Source organism: Mangifera indica, chromosome 2 (assembly GCF_011075055.1).
Source record: "Mangifera indica cultivar Alphonso chromosome 2, CATAS_Mindica_2.1, whole genome shotgun sequence".
In the NCBI taxonomy this organism is placed as follows: Eukaryota; Viridiplantae; Streptophyta; class Magnoliopsida; order Sapindales; family Anacardiaceae; genus Mangifera; species Mangifera indica.
In genome coordinates, this window is record NC_058138.1 from 13,647,216 (window position 1) to 13,674,651 (window position 27,436).

At 29.7% G+C, this 27,436-nt stretch overlaps 4 protein-coding genes across 6 annotated transcripts; 2 read left to right on the top strand and 2 right to left on the bottom strand.

Moving 5' to 3' along the window:
* Window positions 1-745: 745 nt before the first annotated feature.
* Window positions 746-2,678, bottom strand: LOC123204746. The gene has a single exon (XM_044621550.1). It carries the CDS (start codon window positions 2,381-2,383, stop codon window positions 1,061-1,063), a length of 1,323 nt encoding a protein of 440 aa, XP_044477485.1. The 5' UTR covers window positions 2,384-2,678; the 3' UTR covers window positions 746-1,060.
* Window positions 2,679-7,287: 4,609 nt separating this feature from the next.
* Window positions 7,288-11,085, bottom strand: LOC123209671. Of its 2 annotated transcripts, none has more exons than XM_044627803.1 (4): window positions 10,844-11,085; window positions 9,800-9,927; window positions 8,313-8,417; window positions 7,288-7,960 (listed from the first exon to the last, which is right to left on the bottom strand). In XM_044627803.1, the coding sequence occupies exons 1-4, from the start codon at window positions 10,916-10,918 to the stop codon at window positions 7,507-7,509; spliced, it is 762 nt and encodes a 253-aa protein (XP_044483738.1). In that variant the 5' UTR covers window positions 10,919-11,085; the 3' UTR covers window positions 7,288-7,506. The 2 variants fall into 2 exon arrangements, with proteins under 2 accessions (XP_044483738.1, XP_044483737.1); XM_044627802.1 differs by having other exon boundaries at window positions 9,800-9,930; window positions 10,844-11,084.
* Window positions 11,086-14,239: 3,154 nt separating this feature from the next.
* LOC123197596 (pentatricopeptide repeat-containing protein At5g01110) lies at window positions 14,240-18,992 on the top strand. Of its 2 annotated transcripts, XM_044611930.1 has the most exons (4): window positions 14,240-16,785; window positions 16,889-16,947; window positions 18,205-18,423; window positions 18,506-18,992. In XM_044611930.1, the coding sequence occupies exon 1, from the start codon at window positions 14,541-14,543 to the stop codon at window positions 16,692-16,694; it is 2,154 nt and encodes a 717-aa protein (XP_044467865.1). In that variant the 5' UTR covers window positions 14,240-14,540; the 3' UTR covers window positions 16,695-16,785; window positions 16,889-16,947; window positions 18,205-18,423; window positions 18,506-18,992. The 2 variants fall into 2 exon arrangements, with proteins under 2 accessions (XP_044467865.1, XP_044467857.1); XM_044611922.1 differs by having other exon boundaries at window positions 14,240-16,947.
* A 7,874-nt stretch (window positions 18,993-26,866) lies between these two features.
* On the top strand, window positions 26,867-27,436 carry LOC123208563. Its single transcript, XM_044626098.1, has one exon. The coding sequence runs from the start codon at window positions 26,867-26,869 to the stop codon at window positions 27,434-27,436; it is 570 nt and encodes a 189-aa protein (XP_044482033.1).

Sequence of the window (27,436 nt, forward strand, 5' to 3'; positions counted from 1 at the left end):
TGATAATCGAGATCCAAGGTTTCAAGAGGTGCCCATGGCAGTGTGGTGGTAGTGAATGGTGGCCATCCCTAAAAGTTTTTAAAAAATAAATAAAATTATATATGTTTATAATAAATATCAATTTAAATATCAAAGATATATGTTATCGTGTAATTAAATATTATTTTATTTTTAATTCAAAATCATTTAATTATAGAATTATATATTATTATTAAAATATAATTTATTAATATTTATTATAAATAAATATAATTTTATTGTTAAAATATTATCCTGTAACTAAAAACCCCATATTACAAAAAGACTCCTATTGATAAAAATGTGGTCCTGAGTTTATGTACCAAGTTTCTTGTTGATAATGAATTTCCAATGGGGCAGAGTACTAATTGCAGCCAGCTAATTGGGTTGATTGATTTGGCAAATGAGTGCAACTTGGTACCCAAAAACATGTTGTTGCATAGTTTTCTTCCTTTTTCACTGCCCTTTTTCTGTGGTGTTTTTCCTTTTTCTTGTCTTCATCATTAGAGGGACAGAAAGAAGTTTCCAAAATGCTGCCACTAAATGCAAAAATACACATTAAATAAGACCCCAGTAGGAGAAACTATACATTATCCACCCCAAAAGAATCTTCCAAAGGAAGCCGAAAATAATGAAAAATAATAATAAACAAGTTTTTTTTTGCAGGTTCTTTTGCAGTATAACCAATTAACAAATGTCTAATAATTTTCTCATTGAAGTTGCCCTGTGAAACACAAAGCTTGGAATATTATTATTTACAGGAAATATTTGGTACATGAGCAAACAGAAGAGCCGAAATCCTGAGCTTTTTATGAAGCTAATGTTTACAGAAAATATTGTTATTGTTTCACTGGCAATCAAATTGCCGTGAATCTGAAACAACTTGACTGAATCTGTAAAATATTAATGGGTTAAACCGAAACTAAATCGATTAAAATCTATGATAAATGCCAACAAAGAAGCCGAGGGAAACACGAAAGTTTTCATAAATTAAACTCGAAAACCTTATACTTAGTAGACATTTAGCAGAATCGATTAGCCATTAGAAAAACGCCCGGCTACCATAGAACACACGTGATCCATCCTTTTTCTTCTCGATCTCTAGTTTATTGTTGTGATTTCGAATGACATCTCCACGATCCTCGGAAATTTCAGGCTTGTCTAGATTCATTGGTAGCTTCATCTTTGCCAGAGATTCTGTAAATTGTTGCATACTTCTCATGTACATGTCCACTATCTGTTGCTGCATTGCAGACTGCTCTGCCTCAAGATTGATGTTCCCTAAAGGAGCTGAAAATACTTGACCGAATTTTGCAGAATTTATGCCGTTTCCTTCCTGGTTTTTTCCCTCTTCCTTGCTTGAGAAATTACCATCTTTTTCATCCTTAACCTCGCTTCCTTTCTTAGAAGTTGGAGTCTCCGGACTTGCTCCTGAGCTCTGATTAGTCTCATTCGTGATCGACACGTTGAGCGAGATCGAAGATTCGCCTCTCAGACGACTCTTCTTCTCGACCGAATCAGCTGAAATCCTATCATCGCTTAAGCTAGTAGCCGTGGAACTCAAGAAACATGAATTTCGGATGCTTCCATTGGAAGAAATGGATCCGCCTGGAGTCTCATCAGAAGAATTTATTGTCATTTCATAATCATCCACGGGCTGTGGAGATGCGCCAAGATGAAGAAAGCATGCAATCCCTTCCGAATCAGGCCTGGACTTCAGCCCATCGAAGTACTCCGAAACCATCTGCTGATTCTCTCTGACAACACTGATATCAGGAAATTCAATCCTGGAATACTCAACCGGATCAAGGAGAACTTCAGAAATCTTCCGATCAAGCAACACAACTTCGGAAGAAATCGATTTATTATTAGTTGATTCAGGGAAAGCATTGGCGGATAAAGCAAGAGTTAATTTGACAGTACCAGCGGGGGAAGGAAAAAGATCAGTGGAAGAAAGATTATAATCCTGAGTGACTTTTCCTTTGCCACGTATTTGTGAAATTGGAACCAGAGCAAATCCTAGAAGCTGATCTTCCATGTAAGTTCTGGCTCGACTAAGCATCCAAATTTCACATTTGAGAACGGCATCAAGTTGGGAAACTTTCACTACTAATTTTTCATTGAAATCAGGGTTCTTGCCACCGCCATTGATGATCTGAGTGGAGGTTGTTTCATCTGGGTTGTATGTGAGGGAAAATTTTGCATATACGTCCTGGTTGTCATAGATACAAATGTTGTGAATGTTCCTGGCGTGATGAACATAGATTTCAAGAATTCCTGAAAATTCAGAATCGATGTTTGATTCTTCAATTGCAGTAGATTCCCGGATGTATCTAAACCCGGTTGATTGATTGAAGGACTCCATCTCAATCAAAGAAAGGAAAGAAACAAATTAAGAGAAAACAAATAGAGTAATGATTTTTGCAATGGTGGGTAGTTGAGTAAGAAAGAAAATAATCAATCTATGAATTGAAGGAAAAGCATGGAAGAGAGAGAAGGAGATACAGTTGAGGTGGTGGTTGCGGTGGTAGGTAGGAATCAAGAGAGAACACAAGAAATTAATACAAAGAAGGAGATGATGATGATGTTAATGGTTTGGTTTGGTTTTTTTAATGCAATTTTTTTCCCTTTCTTTTTTGGGATTTTGGTGGGTGGGGATGGGGATTTTTTGGAGAGGTCTCTTTGCTTGACATTGCAGCTTCCACTTCCAATGACTCCATTTTCTCCACTGAGAAATGGAGGTCCCACTTTGACCCTAATTTCATCATCTCTCTTTACCCAACTCTTTTTTTCTCTTGTAGATGCTCTTCCAAGCTTCAAGACAAGATATAAACAAAAGCATAACAAACAAATTCAGGGTGAATTCAATAGTTGTAACCATTCATTAATGCAAAATTTGCAAAATATTCCATAAATGTATAACAACCACACCCTTACTTAGATTCCATTCATATAAATATTAAGTTTTATTAGAGAAAGATCGAAACAAAAATAATGATTATACGATAAACTTTTATGCATAAACAATAATATATTATTTTGTGATTAAATAATTAAAAATTAAAGATAAACTAACACTTAATCATAAAATAATACGTTATTATTTATACATAAAATTATATTATAAAATTATACACATAATTTTATTCATACATGTATGTATGAAATTTGTCTTTTTGTGCCATTACATTAAGTAATACGTTGTAAAATATTTTGGATATAAAGATACGTTTGATTCAGGTAAACTTTTTATTATAAAAAATGAAATATTACCAATAAGATATTTACTTGATAGGTATAATTATTACTACATTATTAAAATTATTATATATTAATAATTATTATATTTAGTTAATAGTAATAAAATAATACTAAAATTTTTTTTATTAAAATACCATTAAAAAAATATTTGGTATAAATTAATAGTGGATTTTATTAAGCTAACATGTTTTATGTTAAATTAAAGTATTTATTTTGTGTAATTTCTAAAATATTCTCCATATTGATAATATATTAGAATTATTTTTTCTATTATCAAATAATAAGATCAATTAATTAAATTATTTTTTAAGTTGTTATCCTAATGCTAATATTTTTTTAAAATATTTCTAATATAATTTGTTATTCTAATTGAAAATGTGGTTTTTTTTGTTTAAAAAATTTAAATAAGTAAGAATAAAAATATAACAAAATCTAGATTTTCTTATTATTTTTTTTCATCAATAAAGTTATACGTATCTATTTTAAGTACATAAATTAACATACACTTATATATATCATTATATTATTGATTGATTTTAAATTAAAGATAAAATAATTTTTAATTATTTGATGACATATATAAGTATATATTTATTTGTGTCTTCAAAATTGATACGCATAATGTTACTCTTTTTTCATAGTTAAAGTGGAGATCTTTTATAACCTATTTAACCTTACTAAAATCTTTTATTACCTATCATACCAAACTTATAATCAAAGATTCCATGTAATAGTAACAAAAACTTAAGTAGAATTTTGCCTCTGTATATAAATTTTTTTGGTAACTATGGACCTCGTTCGTATTTGTTGGACAGATAAATTTAAAGTACAGAGACTAAACCCACAATCATTGTATTAAGTAAGTCAAAGTTTTATAAATATGATAAAGACTCAAATCTAGACATTCACCTTGAAAATTCTAATGAATTATCTAAGCTTTTTGACAAAAACTCTTTTAAATATTTTAATTTAATTGTCGATTTATGATTGAAAAATATAATTAATATGAGCACACATCATATTCACTTACCATGATTAAAATAAAACAATCACGATAATAATTGATTAAAAGTTAAATCTCCTTTGATTGCTCTTAAATGGTATCCTTGGTTCACCTGGGTCCTGGGATGTGTAAAAATTAAGCAACTTATTTCATTTAAACTGTTTTCACACATGCTTAAGAGTGTTTAATTTTTAATATTATTGAAAATGCTTTCCATTATATAAACATTTGTCTTCTGTAAATTTTGTGTAATGTCAATATCAAAATAATTTGTGGATTGAAGTTTAATCTTTTTTTCTAGACAAACTTCAAGGAAGGACACAAAATATTTTAGTTATCAATAAAATTGGTGGAAACTTAGAATTTTACATCAAATGAAAATGATATAAGTAAATAGTATATAAATATAGTAAATTAAACCTTAACAAAAGCTAATTAATTTTATATAATATAAGTTTCGATCTCTATACTTATAATCCAATGTATTTTTGCATGCTATCAAAAATGGGTCTAATATATTTCTATGTGATATCAGAGATCATGGATACCAAATAATAATATACCTAACCAAACGACAAATCTAAGTGATTGCACTCGAGGAAGGATATTAGAGACTAAAGAATCTCGTATCAAATAAGTGAGTGATATATGATTATATTTGAGGGAGGGTATTAAAGATTAAAGAATTTTACGTCTGATATATAAGAGTAGTAGATTAAACCTTAATAAAAACTTATTAGTTCTGTGTAATATAGATTTCGATTTTTACACTTATAAACCTAATATATTTTCACATAAAAAATTACCTAATATCACTAGAAAATTTATTTAGAAGAGGCCGGAGAGACTGAGAGATCATCTTTTCCATAAAATAGTCACTTTAATTTATCAACTATAGGGTCTGTAAAATACAAAAAATGGGTATAGAGTTGACAATTTCTATCTGAATTGAATCAAAATATTAAAAATGTTGACCAAAAAATAAATAATAATATAAATAAACTAGAAATCAAACTTTAAAAACGGCCACAAATTTCAACACTACGAATTCAGCATCTGGGAATCCATTTTTTTATGATGTTCAAAGTCACTGTTGAAAATTGATGAGTTGATTCTGACCAATCAAAGAGAACATGCATTGTTTGGAACATACTTACAATTTCTGGCCACATAAATTGGTTTTACATATACAAATTTAATTATTCCAAATTCAACATAGAAACAAAGTCACTAAATTTCTTCAAATTAAAAAGGAATTAAGGTATGTAATACGAATGACGTAAGGTGGTATGGAAAAAGATGATACAAGTTCCTAATGGAGTAGGTGGTGACAAGATGAGTGAAGCTTGTGTTGCTTTAATTAGGTTGGAATTTCAGGCTCAGCACTGCTTTTAAAATTATTTTTAGGCCGAATGACTATTTCCCATCTTCAGGTACAGTAAAAATTTATTTTTTTACCGGTTAATTATTAAAAATTTAAATATCTATTTATCTATTAAATTTTATTGTTATTATTTTAGGATAAATTTATGATTTATTAAAAATTTATCACATTTCTCCTTTAAATTTAAAAATCTAACAAATTTTCTCTTATTCAAAGTTTAAAAATCAACATTTTCTCTTTAAGGTTTTTTCAACACGTTATTAATTATCAGAGATGGTGGCGTTCTCCCTCTCTCTCACTTCTCTCTCAATCACACTACATTTTCAACTATCATCGATCGTCCTTTCTCTCATTGGTCAACATACAACAAGATCAATATCTCAGTCTCTTCATCACATCATCGTGTGACTAAGAAATTTCAATCTCTTCGTTGCATAACAAAGCGACGAAGAGACCAAGATCTATTTATTGTATGACAGAGCGACAAAGAAATCTCAGCTCTTCATTGTGCGTCGGTCTGTGTGGGAGAGGACGACTACAATGAGAAAAGAAAAAAAAACCTCAAAAAAAATTGATTTTTTAAACATTAAATAAGGGAAGGTACGGAGGAAAGGATTATTAATTTTTAAATCTAAAAAAAAGTGATAAATTTATAATTTTTTTAAATATTTTTATTAATAAATTAATAAATATATAAATTTTTTATAATTAATAAATAAAAATTAGATTCACATCAAATATAACAAGGAATAATCATTCGGCCTTATTATTATACTGAAATAGTTTGTTCTTTCCACGTACCATAAGTTATTTTCATATTAATTAAATAATAACTGTATTAATTAAATAATAAAGTGATTTTGTCAGATGGAAACTGACTGTTTCCAAGGAGTAACTTCGATAACAATGAATAGGAAATACCTGAAAGAGAAGGTTTAGATTTCACATTCTTGTGGTCATATCAATATTAAACCTTTATCTTAAATCAATACAGTAATTATAAAACCAATTATCTATTCAATGTGATTATGCAGTTGATTTGACCTCGAATGGCTTTAGTGCACGTCTGAATGTCTCCAGCAAACTGATTTGGAAAATCTTGTAAATAATCTTAAGCCATCATCATAATAGTATATTCATGTCTTTACATTTACTCATCAAATTTGTCCTTTGGAAAGTGATCTTGCAATTACTGATCACTACTTGCTATCAAATATTTATAACAATAAAACTATGTGTACCCACTTTGGGTACACAAATGTATACACATTTATATGTGTCATCATGTGATTGGATGATTTTGAATTAAGAATAAAACAATAACCAATCATATGATGATACATATGAGTGTGTATACATTTGTGTACCCAAAGTGGGTATACATAGTATTACTCTATTTATAATCTCATAAGAGCTAATTATAATTCCTTTGTCTATCACTCATCATATCTGATACAACAATTTATCTGAATCATGCTTCTTCTGTAAGTTTTCCTCTTTGAAAAGATACTGACAGCAATGGGGAATAATTATTTGGTAAATAGAGGATCATTAGCTAAATACTAAACGGCAGACAGATGGTTAAAATTTTTCCTTATTTACAGTTTAATTTCCATTAAACTTCCCAGATAAACAATAGTAAAAATAATTCGGAATTTGAATAGTCAAGCAGTTGTCTAATTAGAGCTGAATTTTCGAAGACACAACATTGCAGTGATTCAACTACTGATCAGTGATCACTGCATAACCAACCAACTAAATATGCCATTGTTATTTCACATAGTTAAAAGTATGGAGATACTGTACAAAATGGAGATCAACTACAATGTTTCAAGGCTACTTATTGAGCACATGATGGTCCGAGGTTCCGTCCCAACCTCACCAGATGCTCTTGATGTTTTGCTGCAGCCGCCTTATCTGCAGCTTCACGCTTAAGAGCCCTCTTTGCTCTTCGCCCTGTTGCTGGGGTGCTTTTAGCAACCTCTTTCTTTTTGCGCTGGCGTGAGGAACTAGCACCTGAGTCCTGCAGATTTGGGAGATAGACAGGCCTTGCTTCTTGGCGTCCTGCCCTAACATATCCATTATCACCCCATCTTCTATTGCCTATTCGAAGACTTGATGAACTGTTGAAGTAAACTTCATCCAGATCATCCTCTTCTTCCTCTTCATCCTCATAAGGGTAATAATCTTCCAGATCATCATAAACCACTTCCTGTTCCTCCACAACCAAAGGCTTAAACCATGAGGCCCTAAGAAGTAAGCAGACGCTCTCTTCAAACATATAATCTTGAATGCTGTTATAACAAAACAAAATTAGCGAATAATAATGCAACATAACAACTAGGCACAGTGAAGTCACTCAAGTGTTAAGAAATCCAATAAATCATCCTCATTAAAAACTTAGTATTAATCACCACAATCACTCACACTGAGAATAAGCTGAAAGTAAAATTCTATTTTGTCATATTTTTGGATTAATCAGTCCTCAGCTAAATAAACCAGGAATTTTTGTTCAAATTTGCACGGCCAATAACGTGTCAAAATTAATTGTAATTCTTACATGACAATGTCGTCAGCCTGAAAATTAAATAGGAACTCCACATGACTGCTGGAAAGAGAACTGGAAAAGGGGAATAGAGATAATACCTGCCATCCAGGGAACGGTGCACATCAAGCGACTCAAAGGGATTTTTACATTGAGGACAGGTCGGTGTATTATTGTATGAAGCCCATTGTAGGATACAACTCACACTGCAAAGCCAAAGTAATGGAAGAACGTCCATCAGTGCCACAATTGCATGTCATTTCATAATAGAAACAGCAAAAACAAATGTGTCAAACTTCCCATTGCAGAACATCTCCTACAGTGCCAAATAGTTTAAGATAATATTTCTACCCATCAAAACAAAGGAAAAAGCAGATGCATTTTATGGTTGTAAGGTTTAAGTTGTGAAAATGTCAAAGAAAATGGATATGCAATGGATATATAAAGAGGTTAGTCAATGAAAAATACATAAGTTTGAGCTTGACATTTCACTTTGGCCCCCCCATTACTTCTCCACCTCAAATATCTCTTGGTTCCTTTCAATATTATATTCATTCTTTTTTATTCACAACAGATGTAAAATATAGTCTATGCAAACAATTGAGAGTAACAGAATTTTAAAAGCAGAGCAAGAAATATAATTACTTGTGAATACAGAAGAGTTCTGAGTTATTAGTTCAGCTCTCAATTTACAATATCTGCCTACTTTCTTATTCTCTTCACTGACTTTCACTATCACATGTTTACAACTATATTATTCACAGCAGAGTTGTGATGAATGATATGAAACAAACATAAGTATATCACAGCAGTGTTGTTATGAAAAATATGAAGTGAGCGTAGGTTGATAAAACAGCATCAGGAACATAGGCAACAGAATTGAAAATGAAGTATGGGGGCACAATTTTTAGGCTCAAATTGAAAACACTGTTGTATGAAAGACGGGATTCTGAACCCAAAAAATGAATTTTACATTCTTTATATTTATTTGCCCCCTAACACTCTCCTTGGACTATAAATGAATCTAGTCCTTTGATCATAGTTCTAAATTAACTTTTTAGGTCCATACTCATTTGTTCACACAATACCTTCCTATTTAAGCCTAAACTTCTGCTCGTAAAAAACCAACAGGAAAATTTCAACTCATTATATTAACAATCACTTCATTCTTTATCTATAGCCATGCAGAAGATAACACAGAGTTCATCAGAAGAAAGCATTCGGTAAAAAGATAGTCCAAGGAACATATATATATATATATATATATATATGCAAAAGAAATAACAAAAGGGCAGATAGGAGACACAGCAGCCTATTGTAATGCTGATAAGAAGACTCCTAAAACCAACAAAACAACCATACATGCAAGACAAATCTACACCTGCATCAAAAGTTAATACCATATATTCCAATAGGACAGCTTCCTTGTATTTTTCTTCTAACATTTTCATAAGCACCTTATTCTTGTAAACATTCAAGTAAGGAATCAAATCTCAGAGACACACAGAGAGAAGGCCAAAGCCACAACAAAAATTTAAAATTTGTAACAGAACGGCAAAAAAAAATTTCAGATTTTGATCAGACAAACCAGTATGCGTGCTCGCAACCTTTTACAAGAGCAGTTTCCTGAAGCATTATCTTATCCAAGCAAATTGCGCAAATGCCACTATGATTCCCCAATCCCATCTCATTGTTCTCAGGTTTACTTTGCATTTCCTTCTAAACAATAAGGTAACAACCAAACTTATTAAATATTACCAGAAATAAAGAATTCCACTAAAGGAAACAAGATAGCTGAAAAGGTTGAAGAAAATCATTGAAAAAAAAAAAACTGATAAATCCAATCCTAAACTTATTCACTGGTTGAAACCTGAAAATCTCATCCGCCTTTTTCAAATTAAAATATATATATATATATATATATATATATATATATATATATATATATATATATATATATATATATATATATTTAAAAGCGTTGCTGTGCGCTAAAATCGTACCAAAAAAAAAAAAAGAAGCAGAAGAAAAATTCAATCTTCAACTTTTGATTACATAATACAATAAAATGTCACCGACACTATTCAATAAAATTATCTAGAAAAGTTTTTCATTTTACTAAAAATCTTAAAAACAAATCGAAAGTCCCAATTTTGAACTTCTCCATTGCTTGATACACGAAATCTTTCATCAACCCTTTTCAAAGTATAAGGCATAAACCAAAAAAAGGTTTTCAAATTAGGAGCCTGCGCAACAATAACAGATTCAAAAATTATATCTACACAAAGTTTTTAACCAAATCCAATGTTTTCCATCGACCAAACGCTCATAAAAACAAACCGACAGTCACAATTTTGAACTTCTCCATAGCTTGACATCGAAAATCTCGCTAACCCTTTTCAAACCATAATATACAGCCCCAAAAACGCTTTCAAATCAGCTGAATCCGCAACAAAAACAAATTCAGAAGTTTCTCTCCATATATATATATATATATATATATATATATATATATATATATATTGTCAAAGCTAATGTTTTGCCACAAACCAAACACAGAGAACACTTAACAACGAGATAAAACCGATCAAAACTCTGCCGGAAATAATAGCGGTGGAAGAAAATGAAGTACCTGATCAGAGATTGAAAGATTTGCAAGAGGGTTGACCAGTTCTTCACCGTCAATCTTGATGATTGAAGAAGTCATGATGATGAATTAAGTTAAAAAAGAAATAAGGAGATCTGTTATTTGTTCTAACTAGTAATCTAAATCTAAAATAAAATTAAAAAGAGAAAAGAGAGATGCCGAAGAACAATTCCGATGCCAAAGAGAGAGAGAGAGAGAGAGAGAGAGTTTTGGGGATCAAATTGCCCAAATAATGTGACAGGATGAGGCTCACATAAATACTTCCTTTTTTTAATTATTAAAAAAATTAAGGTTAAACTCCCGAAGCCCTTGTGTTTCGTCGTATGAACATTGCGCCCTAACCTTTTTTTTTCAGTTTTTCTAAATTCGGAGATTTCAAAATTCAAAATATTAGGGGAACAAAATGATCACAAATTATTTTAAGGGCCGTTTAATTCTAGTATTTAAAGATTATTTTGATAATTTATCTTATCTTTTTTTTATTTGGTTTATCAGTAATAAAAGATTTTATCAATACTGAAGTGATAGATAATATAGATGATAATCTGATTATCATTTATTTAAATATTACCAAGATAATCATGATTTTATCATAATTATATTATTATTTATTAATTTTTTGAAATAAAAATAAATTTATTCTTAATTAATATGATAAATAATATAAAAATAATTATATTCAAACATATTTAAGTAAAATAATTTATTAGTATTTTTTTCTTATCTTTAATTAAATATAATAATTATTTATATCTATCAAATTTTATTAAACATAATAATCATTTATATCTAATACTCTTTTAAATAATTTATATAATCTTATTATTTTAATAATAAAATATTATTCAAACCAAACCAAAAAAAGAAATGTTTCTTTTTTATTGTTCCAATTGGATGGGATAAGTTGACAATGCCTGTTTTCAATATCTACACGCTTGTCTCGAGGAGAATCTACAGTATTCTAGGATTCAAACAAAGGGGACCCAACATTTTCTAAAAATATACCTTTTATCCCCAATTATCAAGACATGTTTGGTTGTTAGTTTTCTTGCTAATTCATTTTACTCTTGTTCCATTAACGTAAAAGAGATTCAAAAATTATTTTAATAATTTATCTTTTATTATTAAAATTATTTTATTTGATTGGTTAGAAATAAAATATCTCGATAATATCATATTATCTATAATTTATTACAATTCTATTCTCATTTATTAATTTTTTAAGATAATAATACTCTTATTTTCAATTAATATAACAATATAAAAAATATTTTAAAATAATTATGATTAAAAATATTTATTTATTATTTTATTATATTTAACTAAACAAAATAATTATTTATACTTATTATTCTTATCGAATATATTAATAATTTATATATAATAATTTTTTAGATAATTTATCTTTATAATAATTTTTTACTTTTTTACAATAAAAAATTATCAAAACTAAACCCACACTAAAATAAAACCCGCAATAAGAAAACATTTTCATATTTCAACTGGAAGTAACAACGTTAAAGTTTGGGGGATGAAAGTGATACTTTCAGAAATTATGAAGACATAAAATTTTATGCAAAACTTGTGAATTAAAAAATAATTTCTCTATGGGGCATCTTAGCCTGTCACAAATATTCCGGTAATCTTTTTCAATATTCTTTAATTTTCCCAATCAAACACATTATCAAATATATTAATAATTAATTTTTTTTTATAATAATTTTTATTTTTTATAATAAAATATTACCAGTCCAAATGCACCCAACCAGCAGAGAGATTGTGCCGTAAAACGGGGATGGACCATTGGCATCTAACTTCTAGACTTGCCGTAAGCCATGAAGAAATACCGCCTTACTTGTCTTGGCATGCAAGTTTTTAATCCCAGAAAAAATTTAAATTTCAAAAAACAAAATTAGATTTACGGAAGGCCGAATAACTTATTCAACCACTAAACTACTATTCAAAAATTTTAAAAATTTAAAAATTTATTATTATAATTAAGTCTAAAAATATCATTTAATTAAAATTATTAAAAAATTAAAAATTTATTTTTTTAGTTTAAAAAATTAAAAAAATTTTATCTATTCAAAATTTAAAAAATAATTATTTCATTTCTAGAGTTTTTCTTTTCTCTTTTTCTGATGTTTATCTTTGTCACAACTATCGGTTGGCCTTCGTAAATCTTTTATTTTCTCATTGACCACACAAAGATGATTTATCATCATCCAATCAAAGATCATCGTTTCTTAATGTAGTTGTTCCACAGCACAATTCGGTAGATAATTCACTGCAAAATCCACCAAGAGGAGGTCGCTACAACAAAGATGAAAGAGTCAACAATTCAGAGGAGAGCTGACAGAGAGAAGGAGAGCGTCAGTGGTCAGATGCCCTAAACCCACTAAAGATGAAACCTTAGAAATAGGAGGTGAAACAAAGTTTCAAAAAGTTTGGACAACAACTGCAAAGAAAAAATCTTGAAAAGTATGAAACCTTATTTTTTTAAATTGAAAATATATGAAATAAAACAAAAAATTGTTAATATTCAAAACTAAGGTAGAAATAAAGGATAAAAATTTAGTTTTTTTAATATTACTCACTAATAACATTTTTACCCTTGATACTAATAATAAATTTTAACAAAAGTTGAATGATAAATAGATATTCGAATTTTTAAAACTTTGTGGATAAAAGTTTTGGAATACACTAAACTTTGAGTGAGAGTACGTCTTTTGGCCTTAATTAAATAACATAATTCCCTCACATTCAAGAGACGACAAAAATCCTCATACTGTAATATTTATAATACAATAAAACTATATATATATATGTATTTTAAATATATAAATATATACATATTTATATATATTATCATATAATTATATAAATTTAAATTAAAAATAAAATAACATCTAATCATATAATAATATATATAAACGTAGACACATAGAATATTACTCTTTATGATACAGTATGTTGGTAAATATTTACCTTATTAGCTCTACGTGATTTATATGGTAGGAAAATTTCTATTATTACTATAATCATAAATAGGTTAATAATTTTTACCCTTTTTTTTTTTAATGTTGGCAAATGACATTTTCTTTCAACACGCTCTTCTTTAAAATCCCCCAGGCAGCTTCACGGCAGGGCTTTGATTTTCAATTAAATTTCTGTCTTGTCCATTTCAGGAATATTATAATAATTTTTTAAAAATAAAATTACACATGCAATAGGGAAGTGATTTTTGACAGGATAATGATTTAAAGAGCCCTTAATTGTCCAACAAAAAGCCCAACTTAAAGCCCAGCCCAGACTGGTTAGCTTCTCTCCGGGCCCGGGCAAGCTATTCTGATACCTCTGTTGAGCTTGTAAGCTTGCATTGTTGCATTTCACTTTCTTACATCGCTCCTGTCCCTGCAGTATTATCGGCTGACAAATAACTCTTCTTTCTCCCTGTCCGTCCTTCGCTTCATAGGTATCGGTTTGCATCAAAGGACTTAAGATAAGCAGCTCCAGTGCCGGAAACGTGGCCCTTTTTAAAATCATCAATGGGTTTTAGTGTTTGGCTAGTGGCTTTTACAAAGATTTTTTGTTTTACGGAGGTGTTGTGATTATTTTGAAGGAGTTGCTTTCAAACTTTCAGTTGTGATAATCGAACTTTAAACCCCGCCTGAATTTCAATATGTCAAAGATTCAGCGCTTACTTCATCCGAAGTTCTCTCTCACATCCTCTCTTCAAACCCTCAGAACTCTACATACACTGCAAGTCTCCCAAAATCCGTCAACTGGGTCAGTTTCAGATTCCTTTCTGGTGGAGAAAATCTTATTCAATTTAAAGCAATGGAATGTTAACTCTTTGCGGAACTATCAATTTCACTTGAACTCGGTTAATGTAGTTGAAGTCTTATATCGTCTGCGTGATAATCTCCATCTGGGTGAGAGATTTATTGATTTCATTGCCTTGAATTGTTCCAATTTTAAGCATTCTTCCTTGTCTTTGAGCGCAACGATTCACATTTTAGTGCGAAGTCGGCGATTATCTGATGCACAAGTTTTGATTCTTAGGATGGTTAGAAAGAGCGGCGTTTCACGGGTAGAAATTGTTGAGTCTTTGGTTTCTACGTATAGGAATTGCGGGTCTAATGAATTAGTTTTTGATTTGTTGATTAGGACTTATGTTCAAGCAAGGAAATTAAGAGAAGGGTCGGAGGCGTTTCTCCTGTTGAGAAGTAAAGGAATTTGTATTTCTATTAATGCTTGCAATAGTCTTCTTGGTGGGTTAGTGAAGATTGCTTGGGTTGATTTAGCATGGCAAGTTTATGCAGAGGTTGATAGAAGTGGGATTGCATTGAATGTTTATACATTAAATATTATGGTTAATGCATTGTGTAAAGATCACAAAATTGATAGGACTAAGTTGTTCATGTGCAAGATGGAAGAAAAAGGGGTTTATCCAGACATTGTGACATATAACACGCTGATCAACACCTATTGTCGTGAAGGACAGGTGGAAGAAGCTTTTGAGTTGATGAGCTCAATGGTGGGTAAGGGTTTGAAGCCAGGTGTTTATACATATAATTCTCTTATTAATGGTTTATGCAGGAAGGGAAGATGTGAGAGAGCAAAGGAAGTTTTGGATGAGATGTTGCAAATGGGGTTAAACCCGGATACTGCTACTTATAACTCACTTCTTGTTGGGAGTTGTCAAAAGGATAATGCTTCAGAAGCTGAAGAAATTTTACGTATAATGTGCAGTCGAGGGGTTGTTCCTGATCTAGTTAGCTTTGGCTCACTGATTGGGGTATTCTCGAGGAATGGACAGCTCAATCGAGCATTGATGTATTATAGACATATGAAGAGTGTCGGATTAGTTCCAGATAATGTTGTTTATACTATCCTTATAGATGGGTATTGTCGAAATGGCTTCATGTTGGAGGCTTTGAAAATACGGGATGAGATGCTAGAGCAGGGTTGTATTATGGATGTTGTTACATACAATACTATTTTGAATGGACTCTGCAGGATGAAGATGCTCGCTGATGCAGATGATCTGTTTAAGGAGATGTTTGAAAGGGGTGTATTCCCTGATTTTTATACTTTCACCACATTAATTCATGGACATTGTAAGGATGGAAATATGAACAAAGCACTGAACCTATTCGATATGATGACCCAAAAGAGTATTAAGCCAGACATTGTGACATACAACACTCTGATTGATGGTTTTTGCAAGGTTGGTGAAATGGAAAAAGCTAACGAATTATGGGCTGATATGATCTCTCGAAAAATTTTCCCCAATTACATTTCATATGGGATTTTAATAAATGGATTTTGCAGTATGGGTCGTGTAACTGAGGCATTCAGGTTGTGGTATGAGATGGTTGAGAAAGGTATTAAACCAACTCTTCTGACCTGTAACATTATCATAAAGGGGTATTGCCGTTCAGGTGATGCATCAAAGGCTGAAGAATTCTTGAGTAAGATAATATTAGAAGGGATTATTCCTGATAGCATAACATATAATACTCTTATTAACTCCTTTGTTAAGGAAGAGAATATGAACAGAGTAAGTGTCCTGGTTAACAAGATGGAAAAACAAGGACTAGTGCCTGATGTTATTACGTACAATGTTATTTTAACTGGGTTTTGTAGACAAGGAAGGATGCAAGAGGCCGAGCACATACTACGGAGAATGATTCAGAAAGGTGTAAATCCTGATAGGTCTACATACACATCACTGATAAATGGACATGTCAGCCAAAACAATATAAAGGAGGCATTCTGTTTCCATGACGAAATGCTACAAAGGGGATTTGCCCCTGATGATAAATTTTAATTGGTTTCACTTGGGGCCATTGAAATGATTGTGGTACCAAGTATGAGTTCATTTTTCATTCATTTTTGCAGCATATTATACGTGTATGGAGGTTAGATATCCACTCCTTTTATTCTTTATGTTAATCAACTTTGTTGTACCATGAGTTTGAATCATGAATTTCTTGTATCTGTAACCTTTCTGTTTATCTATAGGGGAAGCTTTGAAATCACCACTGTGACTTGTGTCAATATATGTAATCTGATTGGTGGAGGTGAGACCACTTTTACTTTTCAAAAAATTTTATGTTCTCAATTTGGTTAAGCATTCAAATAGAGGTTGCACATGTATTTCTGTGCTACAGGTGATTCGAATTTAAGAATGTTTAACTGGAAAGTTTGAGGTAAATCTAGTTTCTGTGTGGGAGCCAGTTTTATTGTGTGAATTACCTGTGTCAATGATTTTTGGACCATAAAGAGAAATGGAGGAGATAATTAGGAGAGAAGGAGAAAAAAGGGAGAAAAATAATTAAATTGAGAAAGAGAGAAAAAAAATTGGGAAGTGGATAAGATAGGAAGAGATAATTAAGATTGGAGTTTTTGTATTTTCTTAAAAGTCAATTAGTAATAGAAAGAGAGAAGTAGATAAGTGGATCAGATTCTGAAAAGGTATAGGTAGGCCTGTGGAAATTCTAATTTACTACCAACTATAAGAACAAATCAGTAAAGACTTGCATCAAAATATACATTGTAGATTTACTGCTTAGATGATAATAAGCTCTTGTGATAGAGAATTAATATATATTGTGTTGATAACGTGTTGTAAATAATTATTTTAATTGAAATAAATTAACTAGAGGAAGAACAAATAAATTGAAGCTTTTTTTCTGTTTGGATAGTAACAAATTTTGCAATGACATAAACATCCATAGAGCCCATGCAGTGTCTGTGAGCCAAGTGAACTGGGCCAAGAAAAAGTAAACTAAGGCATTTATCAAGTTGTAGAATCACCCTCATTGATACAACCATGAGAATATGTTCTAAGAGACAAAATGTCCCTCTTTACATAATACTCTTCCTTAAATTTCTACCACTTTAAGATGATTGCAGTAAAATGGTCATAATTCAAGTAGTCTTGTAAAGGAGTGGATAATTCCACCATCAAAGACATACTACTTCCGTTTGCTTTATTCTTGGTGATAATCTTCATTTGATCCATTGAGCAGCTGCAGTTTGGGCCCTCTATATGTAAAATCTCATTGATTTTTATTGATATCTGAACTGAATGAAAAAAACTTTGTATTTCTCATGATCTCAATTTGATTCATATCATATTTTAGATTTATTCATAACCCTATGAAGTAGGCTTTCAGTTGTACTGTTAATGAACTAGGTAGTGAACATTTGGATAGCGTCTCTGCCTATATTATCCCTTTTTTGGCTTTAATGCATCCCCAATATTGATTTGTTTTTATAGCATTTCAAACATTATGAAAACTGAAGTTTTAACTCTCACCAATTTGAGCATGCAGTTAATATGAAGAGTATTTAAAATGATAAGTAGAGGCTGGGGATGAAAATTTATAGATGTAGATTGCAGTCAAGGAAAATTGTAGCTCGAGGGATTCTTCCAAGTCGCAGCAATGTGTATTGGAAAACCACAAAGCACATAGAGCAATGCAGCATCACTTTCTGCCATTAGACAATCATGATGCTGAAGCTTGAAACCCTACTGCAATTTTTTCTACTTTGTACCGGCTCTCTCAGTTTCTCTCCTATTTGCTGTTTTTTTTAATATTTCTTCTGGAAACTAAATTAGATTTTTATGCTTAGGTGTGGAGAACTTTGAAATGTGGTTGCACCCAACAGGAAGCAACAATCTTCGACAGCTAAATGCATTGTGTATTAGTTACCAGACAATTCAGTAGCATACTCTAGTGCAAGGTATGTCACTCGCTTCTGAAAGGAAATCGTAGGGAAGCACGATTATGTTTTGTTTTTAACTTTGTTGGAAACTTGCTTGAGCTCAAATCATAGAACCTGAACTGCTAAAATTTATTTAACTTGAGGCTAAACGCTCTCTGATGAATTTGATTTACACTCTAAAATTGTTTTCATCTCTTTCAACTTATGCTGAATGTGAATAGTGTAGTGCAAAAATAGTGGAACAACTGCGTCTGTATTTAACCCATTTGAGTATGTAAAATTTTCTTCAAGATTTTCTCTGTATGTTTTCATTGTAACTCAATGAGAGCTTATCCGGCATTTAATAAGTTATTTTACTGTTTTAATCATTATTTATAATAAAATTTTGTTAAAAATAATTAAGAGCTAGAGGAATTATTATTCATTTGGAATGTGTCATCTCTATGAATTTTCTTCTGAATATTCTTGAATTATAATTAAATACTTTTCAGAGTTCTTGAGAGAATGAATTTGGTCTTGGTTTCTCAATTTGCAACGCATTATGAATTAAGAATGTCTCTTCTTGTTCAAGGCTTTTTTATGAGAAAAAAAGTCCGTAGTTTTGGTGGGTTTCACTTATAAACTTGCAAGTTTGGGAGATTTTTGGGTTAAAAAAGAGGGAAAATATAATGTCATCCCCTTGTTCATTGAATACTACACTTTAGACCTAAGAAAAAATTGTCTACCTCCGCCCATGAAAAAAGTGCTCAAAGCAAGAGAAAGCATCATGGTAGACCTGACAGTTCATGTTATCAGATTATATTCATATTATATCGGTTTAGGTTTTGTGTCAAATACTTTTAACTACAACTTGATTCGAATTAAAATTATGTCAAAAACTTTTAACTTTAATTCAACCTTTAAATATTCGAATTGACCGATTTGATCTAAATTAACTTAAAATTATTTATTATTTTCACTCCTCAAAGTATTTTTATTGTATTAATTTCATCACCAAATTACGCTAACTTATTCTTAATAAAACACACAATATAATATTTTGTGTTATTTACAAATGCTCTAAAAGTTATATACTAAGAGATTTAAAATATATCAATAATTTGACTAATCAAATTATATTCTTACTACTTAATAATGATATAAAATAATTTAATAAAAATAAAAAATAATATGAGTAATTATAATTATATAAAAATGCAACTATATAAAATTTGTAAAAATTTTAATTGTAATTGATATTGTTTTTTCACATTTACATAATTTATCTTTAACAAATTTCATTAAAATAATATTTTTTTCAAAACATTTGAATTGATTCGGATCATACTAAATTATTTTTGTATAAATCTTAACATTATCTGATTTAATTTTAAATCATATCAGATTGACTCAAAATAAATTTTGTATCAAAAAAATTTAACATTAACCTTTTTTTTTTGTGTGTTATATCGGGTTAATGAATCATGTTAAAAATTGTCAATTCTACATTAGGCGAAAATTGTACATAATTTGGACTAAGATTGGTTTGAATTAAATTGTCTTATGTTTGAAAAATGGTTTGGCATTAATTTAGGTTTAAATGGTACACCAACCAAACAAATTAAAAGCGGACAATTATTGAATTGAAAATGGGGCAAGAATCTAGATGAGTTCATATTCTACTTCTATAATCTATAGAATCCAATTAATTAAAAATTAATTATGTCAATTTGAGTGATTAATTGCTAATTTTAACGAATCAATATTATGTAGATTTTATTTTAATTATTTTTAGTGACCTAGTTTTGTCTAAATTCCCCATTTTAAACTATTTTTACAATATTCTGAATGTGACTTCTGTTAATCTATTTATTATTTAAGCGGGGTATACAATATTATGAGAAAGTTTATAGTAAAGAATCTCACATATAGAAATTTTAAATTGGACTAGTAATTTTATAAGTTTGAGTGCTTCAAAATAAATAAATAAATAAATAAGTGTGTGTGTGTATATATATATACACACGATTATGTTAGTTGAATATATAACACATAAGCAATTGAATTTATAGGGAATTATGATTTATTAATGGCCAAAGGACTTTTTTCCATCCAAGGTTAAGTAAAATCTTAAATTCATATTTATTAATTTTTAAACACTTAAATATCACTATTTTGTTAAAATTTACTATTAGAGTTTCGTTCGAGTAAAAGTGTTATTTAGCTAAAAACATATCACATTCTCTTTTTTAATGTAAAAATCTGATAATTTTTTTTACTCAAAATATGAAAAATGATCATTTCTCTTTCTAAGATTTTGAAATCATCACAGGAGATAGAGAAGAGAAGTAAGTCATCTCTCATTATCTTTATCCCTAGACTCTCTCTCTCTCCCCCTGTCTGATGAGTTTCCTACCGCTCTCTCTCCCTCTGATGAAGACAATTGACGATGGAGAGAGAATATGACTAAAGACAGCAACATTTGTTGAAAATAATGACGATTTCAAAATTTTAGAAAAAAATTATTATTTTTAAATTTTGAATAAAAAAATTATTAAATTTTTAAATTTAAAAGATAAAATATGATAAATTTTTAGTTTTTTAATATTTTTAATTAAATGATATTTTTATTTTTAATGTTAATAATAAATTTTAACAAAATAATATATATTATCAAGAAAACACTAATATGTTCCTTTTAGGTTAAAAAAAAAAAAATTAAAGTCGTGATTGCAGCATAATTATTGAAAATTGTCTTCTATTACTGGAGGAGCTTATCACCACTCAATTATGCTTAATGTTTGACAATTAATAACTAACAATACTTCACAAAGAGAAGATATCAAACGTGAATGATTTTATATTTTATAAAATTCAAGAAATAGGCCGTAGAATTGTCAATAATTTATTATTTACACCCACTTAATTTGTTATAATAATTTTTTTAATATACTTATAAAAAATTAATATTTTTTTAATATATTTATATGTATCATTACGTGATTAATTATTATTTTATTTTAATTAAAAATATTTTTAATTTTAATGTCTAACTAAAAAACAAAAATTATTAAGAATTAAAATAATTAATATTTGTGGTAACATATTTTAGTCATTTTTCAGAATATTAATCCACCAACCAAACAAATTTACACTTCTTAAAATATAAAATTCATCATTTAATGTGTATTTGACCAATTCAAATTGTTTGAAAAATGGGATTAAATTTAGTCATGAAAAGCACGTGATGCATTGGTTGCATACGTGTCTGCGTTCGTAATCAATTTAATTATTTTAATTAAAATTGACACATGAAAATTATATCTTTAAATTTTAATTAAAATGGTTGATGAATAGATTGTGTTGAATAATTCCAATTTAATCCACTTGAAATTAGATTACGTCATATCATATGAAAACATTGGAATCAAAATCAAGTGCTAATTAAATTTAATAATAACAGTAATAAATAGTCATTTAGGATAAACCCAACGACTTTTCTTTGAGGCATTGCCAAAAGATTTATTCCCACCGAGTTTAGGTAAAATCTCAAATTTATATCTGTTAATTTTTAAAATTTTAAATACCAATCATTATATTAAAATTTATTGTTAAAGTTAATGGGAAAAATATTATTTAGTTAAAAATATTTAAAAAATTAAAAATTTCTTATATTTTTCTCGTTAATTTAAAAATATAATAATTGTTTCTTATCTAAAGCTTAAAAAATGAGCATTTATTTGTAAGATTTTGAAACTATCACTGGAGGCAGTGAAGTTTGCTATCTTCAGTTTTTTTCGTCTCTAGTCTTTTTCTTTCTCTCTCTAGTGAACTTATTAGTCTCTCTTCTTCTCTCCCAAATCATCTTTGTCAGAAACGAAGATCTTCAACAAAAATGATCGATGATAGAGGGAGAGAGAATGCAACTGGAGATAGCAATGGTTTCAAAACTCTAGGAAAAATGATCATTTTTTAAACTTTAAGTAGAAAAAAAATATAATAAATTTTTACTTTTTTTTAATATTTATAACTAAATGATAAATTTTAACAGAAATATGAGTATTTAGATTTTTAAAAATTAACATAAATGAATTTGAGATTTTACTTAACCGTGGGTGGGAATAAGTCTTTTGGCCTGAGGTATTTGATAATATTTTAGTAATTCTTCTTTGTCAATTGACGAAGTAAACAGCAAAGACCAAGTCAAGTGTAGAAATGCATGCATTCACAATATTTCTAAATTAATAGCCGTAAACTTTTTTTTTTTAAATCCTTTTTTCTTATTCACACGAAAAACTTTTCAACTTGTCTTAAACGCATTATGCATTAATTAAATTAGGTCAAAGCTACGTCGATCTTGTGTAAAAATTTGATTAAAAGTCTTCTTCATTTATGATTTTAGAAACCTTTTTGGTAGCTAGTTGTCTCCTTTCATAGTATTTATATCAATATATGTGAGCTATTAAATTTTGTCACCATGCCCTAAACTGCAAGGTATCTAGAGTCCCATATGTTGGACTTTGAATTTTTGCTTGGAAATTCTTAGGTGTAGACATGTCGTATTTTAAGATACGTAAATGTCCATACTTAATCATCAACAAGAAATATTGTAAGACAAACTTTTATAGATTTATATAAGCGTTTTAAAACCTTAACCGGATCAACTAGTCTGATCATAAACTAATGACAAATCTAATCAAAGTTAAAACTTATTTTAATTATTAGATTAGACTGACTTGAGATTAAATTAAGTGAATCATATCAAATCACGATTCAATTGTTAAGTTAAACTTGTCTCACTATCATATTAATGTCAATATGGTTTGAATCATTTTTAAATTTTTAATTATGTTATATTAATGTCTACTTAGAATGAGCAAAGTTTTAAGCATTTTTGAAAAGTTTTTATCATCTCATATTGAAAGAATTCATAATATTGATATAATAATTTTGTGTTGCATGCTAGTAGGAAGACCAGTGGTTTCATTCTCTCAAGACTATTGGTTTAAACTTATTATGTCATGTGTAACTTTTTTGTAATTAACTTCTAGGCCAAAAGACTGGCTCACCCCCAAGGTTAAGTGTAATCTCAAATTAATACTTTCTAATTTTCAAAAACTTAAACTCAAACTCTCACTCATTAGTTAATTTCTGTTAAAAATATCAGTTAGGTTATGAGTAAAACCATCATTTAATAAAAAAATTTAAAAATTAAAGTTTAATGATATTTTCACCTCTCAATTTGAAAATCTTACTATTTTTCCCCGCCCAAAATTTGAAAAATGGCAAATTTTCCCTGAGGTTTTAATTTTTTTTTTTAATTTTTTCAACGAGCTTTTTCGTCGCCATTGTCATCGCTCTCTTCCTCCTAGCACTCTCTCCCTCTCCTATGCTCCCTCTTCGTCCAGATGTCGTCCATTTTGTCCACTGTCGAGGAACAACAACGAAATTGAGTAAAGAGATTTCATCTATTGTCGATTTTGTTCATCCTTCATCTATTGTCTTTCGTTGACATCAAGAAACCACTCTAAGATCTCTTCATCTAGACTACAATGTCATTAAGATGATTCATTTAGACGTCAATGGGTCCAAACGAATTGTCTAGATTTGTCAGATCCAAATAAAACTCATTTAGACGATGCGTTTTCAAGCTAGACGACGATGGGCTCTTGTCATAGAGGTGAAGAGATGATGATGGTGATGGTTTAGGGTGGAACATGGAGGTTGCCGATGGCCGAAGGTGGTGGTTGGATCATGAAGAAAGAAAACCTTTGGTTTGGGCGTGAAAATGTAATTTTTCAAAATTGAAAAACTTTTATCAACGATGAATTTATTAGTTTTTAAAATGTGAGAGGAAATGTAATAAATTATATATATTTTTAATAATATTATTAAAATAACAATTTTATCATTAATCGTAACTAAAAATTTTAACAGAATTTAGCTCATGATTAAATGTTTGAGTTTTTAAAAGTTAGAAGATATGAGTTTGGGATTATATTTAACCTTGGGTGGGAATGAGTCTTTTGGCTTTTTTTTAATTATATTTATATGTTTACATAATTTTATTATCATATGTTAATTAAAAAAGTAATACTACATATTAAACATTTTTTACTAACTTATTCTTACTAAAAAATGTGACAATATGTTATTGAATAACTTTTAAAAGAGAAAATAAATAAACAATCGTATATTACAATATCAATTAACATATATAAATTAGTAAAAAAAAATGTTTTTACGTGTAGTTTTCTATTAAGTTATAATTTCTTTATTTATGATTTTTTTTTTATAAGTAGTGGACAAAATAAGTACACAAAGAAGCTGTAATACAGTCATTTTCATTTGGCAAAATGTCATACTTTATGTTAAAATTGGTCAATCAGATTGAAAAATTTGAAATAGATCGTGTTTTTGACACAAAATGGCCTATTTCTTAGGTTCAGTGTTTTCTTCTAGGTTCGTGTTTTTGACACAAACAAGATGCATTGAATTTTTTGAGTAAGCTTTTAATTTGGGTTATCTTCTAGGTTCAGTGTTTTCTAACTCAAAACATGAAAATTCACAACACCCCCAGCTCTAGGAAAAATCAAGAAAAAACCCATGTGATTTCAATTAATACATGAACGTATTGGGTACTTTCTTGAGCTGTTGTATTTTGAAAAAAATGTATAAAATATAAAATGTCTCAATCGGTTCATAAATTATGCCACCCACTTAGTCCAAGATGAATGGAACCATTTAATTTCAGGGCACTTTAATTAAACAATAATATTTTATCAACTTTATTCTAATTGATTAAGGTGGGTGGGTTGGGTCAAATGACTAACCTTAAGGTTAATTTCACATGTTATTGGAAGGTCTTCAAAGCGACGGTCAATAATTCAATTGTTTGAGGATCATCCATTGCATTTATTGGTGTCAACTTGTAATTTATTTGCTTGTTTTTCAAATTTTGAAACTTGAATCACTAATTTTGTTGGGATTTTATTAGGTTAATGGGAAAAAAAAAAAGGACTATAAATAATATCTTACATTTTATCATAATTAAATTTGTAACGTGAAACTCGAACCTAATTACGATCACCAACTTTATTTATTTCATATTATTTATATGATATTATATGTTACTAACTATTACACCAAAATTAATCCCTTCATAATCCTTTTTCCAAAACAAAAGTTCAACATTTTCTCCATTGGGTTAATTATGTGTACATTTTTTGAATACATAAAAAAAAAAACCCTAATAACGTGAACATTTTCGTACGTTAACAGTTTACTGTATATATGCCATATAAAGTTTGACCTACATAAACATAAAGACTTAGTTTTAATGTAACCAATAGAGCACTTGACCCTATTGAAAATTTTTAAAATATGTAAATTTTTTAAATTTTAATTGACAATTACGCCCACTAAATAATTTGTTATGCTAAAAATTATTAAATGAAAATTGATTATCTTTTACTGAGAAATATATTTGACATTACTCTTACTAAAATAATTATTCAAAGTTTTAGTAATATAAAGAATTGTTGAGGGCAATTATAAAAGTGGTAATTATGTATAATTTTTAAATTAAATTATTTCCTCTTGCTTAAAATATGTAGCATCTTACTAACTATAGACATTACTTTAGTAAATTAATATAGTAATCTTAAGTTAATAATTTGATTACCTACATGTTAGACCTTTAAATTTATGAGGCTTTTCTTTTTTCTTCGTCTAGAAAATAAATTTTAGTTGAAACCTTTCTATATTTATACATGAATCTTACCTCTTGCTACTTTGTGAGGTCATGAATATTTGCCATTATAAGATTAATAAAACTATGTGTATATATTTTTTATATATAATTTATGTATATAGATATTTTAAATTAAAAATAAAATAATAACTAATTATGTGATAAAATATTATCTATATACTTAAATTATGTATAAAAAAATATATTAGTATAATATTACTCTTATGAGATTTAGGTTATCTTCTTAATTTGCACCAAACCGGTGGGATATTTAGCCATGTCATTTCATGTATATATGATATTTGCCTTCTAAGTTAAGATGACTTTTACGTCGAGCATTGATTAAGATTTGAGTTACAGAGAAAGAGAGACAATTCAAAGCCGGCTTGGTTGACCACCGACCACCGCCAATTTCCCTTAAACTGCCTCTCCCCAGTTAAAGTAAAGAACAAACCTCGAGTTTCTCCAAGTCAAAATCTCCTCTCCATTTCTATATAATTATCCAACCCTACTCTCTCTCGATCTTTGTCTCTTTAATGGGTAATGCAATCTCTCCATGTTTCCAGCAAAACTCCATGAGATCTTCAGTGAAGGTAATCTTCTGGGGAGGAGAAACAAAGATTCTCAACGGCAAACACATAGCCGGAGAGATCATGTTTGATTCCCCGGACAAAATGGTTTGCCATGCTGATTCATTCTTCATCGGCCACCCCATCCCGGCTCTAGCCATCAACGACGACCTCATGCCTGGTCAAACTTACTTCGTTCTTCCCATCGATCGTTTCGCATGCAATGTTCTTTCAGCTTCATCTCTCGCAGCCTTCAGTTCTTCTTCGTCCTCCAAACCCATAATCAACTTCGACAGCCATTGTCGTCCCTTCGAATACATAAAGGGCGAAAACGGTAGGGTTTTAATCAAGGTAGTGCCCGAGTTCATCACTAGGCTTATACAGAGAGGGAAAGAGGTTGATCATCATGAAGATGGATCCGCCAGTCCGTTGCTTTGCAGCACGCCGGAGTTGAAGAAGCAGTACGATTTGCTGGTGGGTTCAAGGGATCAAGTTTGGTCGCCGAAGCTTGAGCCGATCTCCGAGTACAAAAATTAG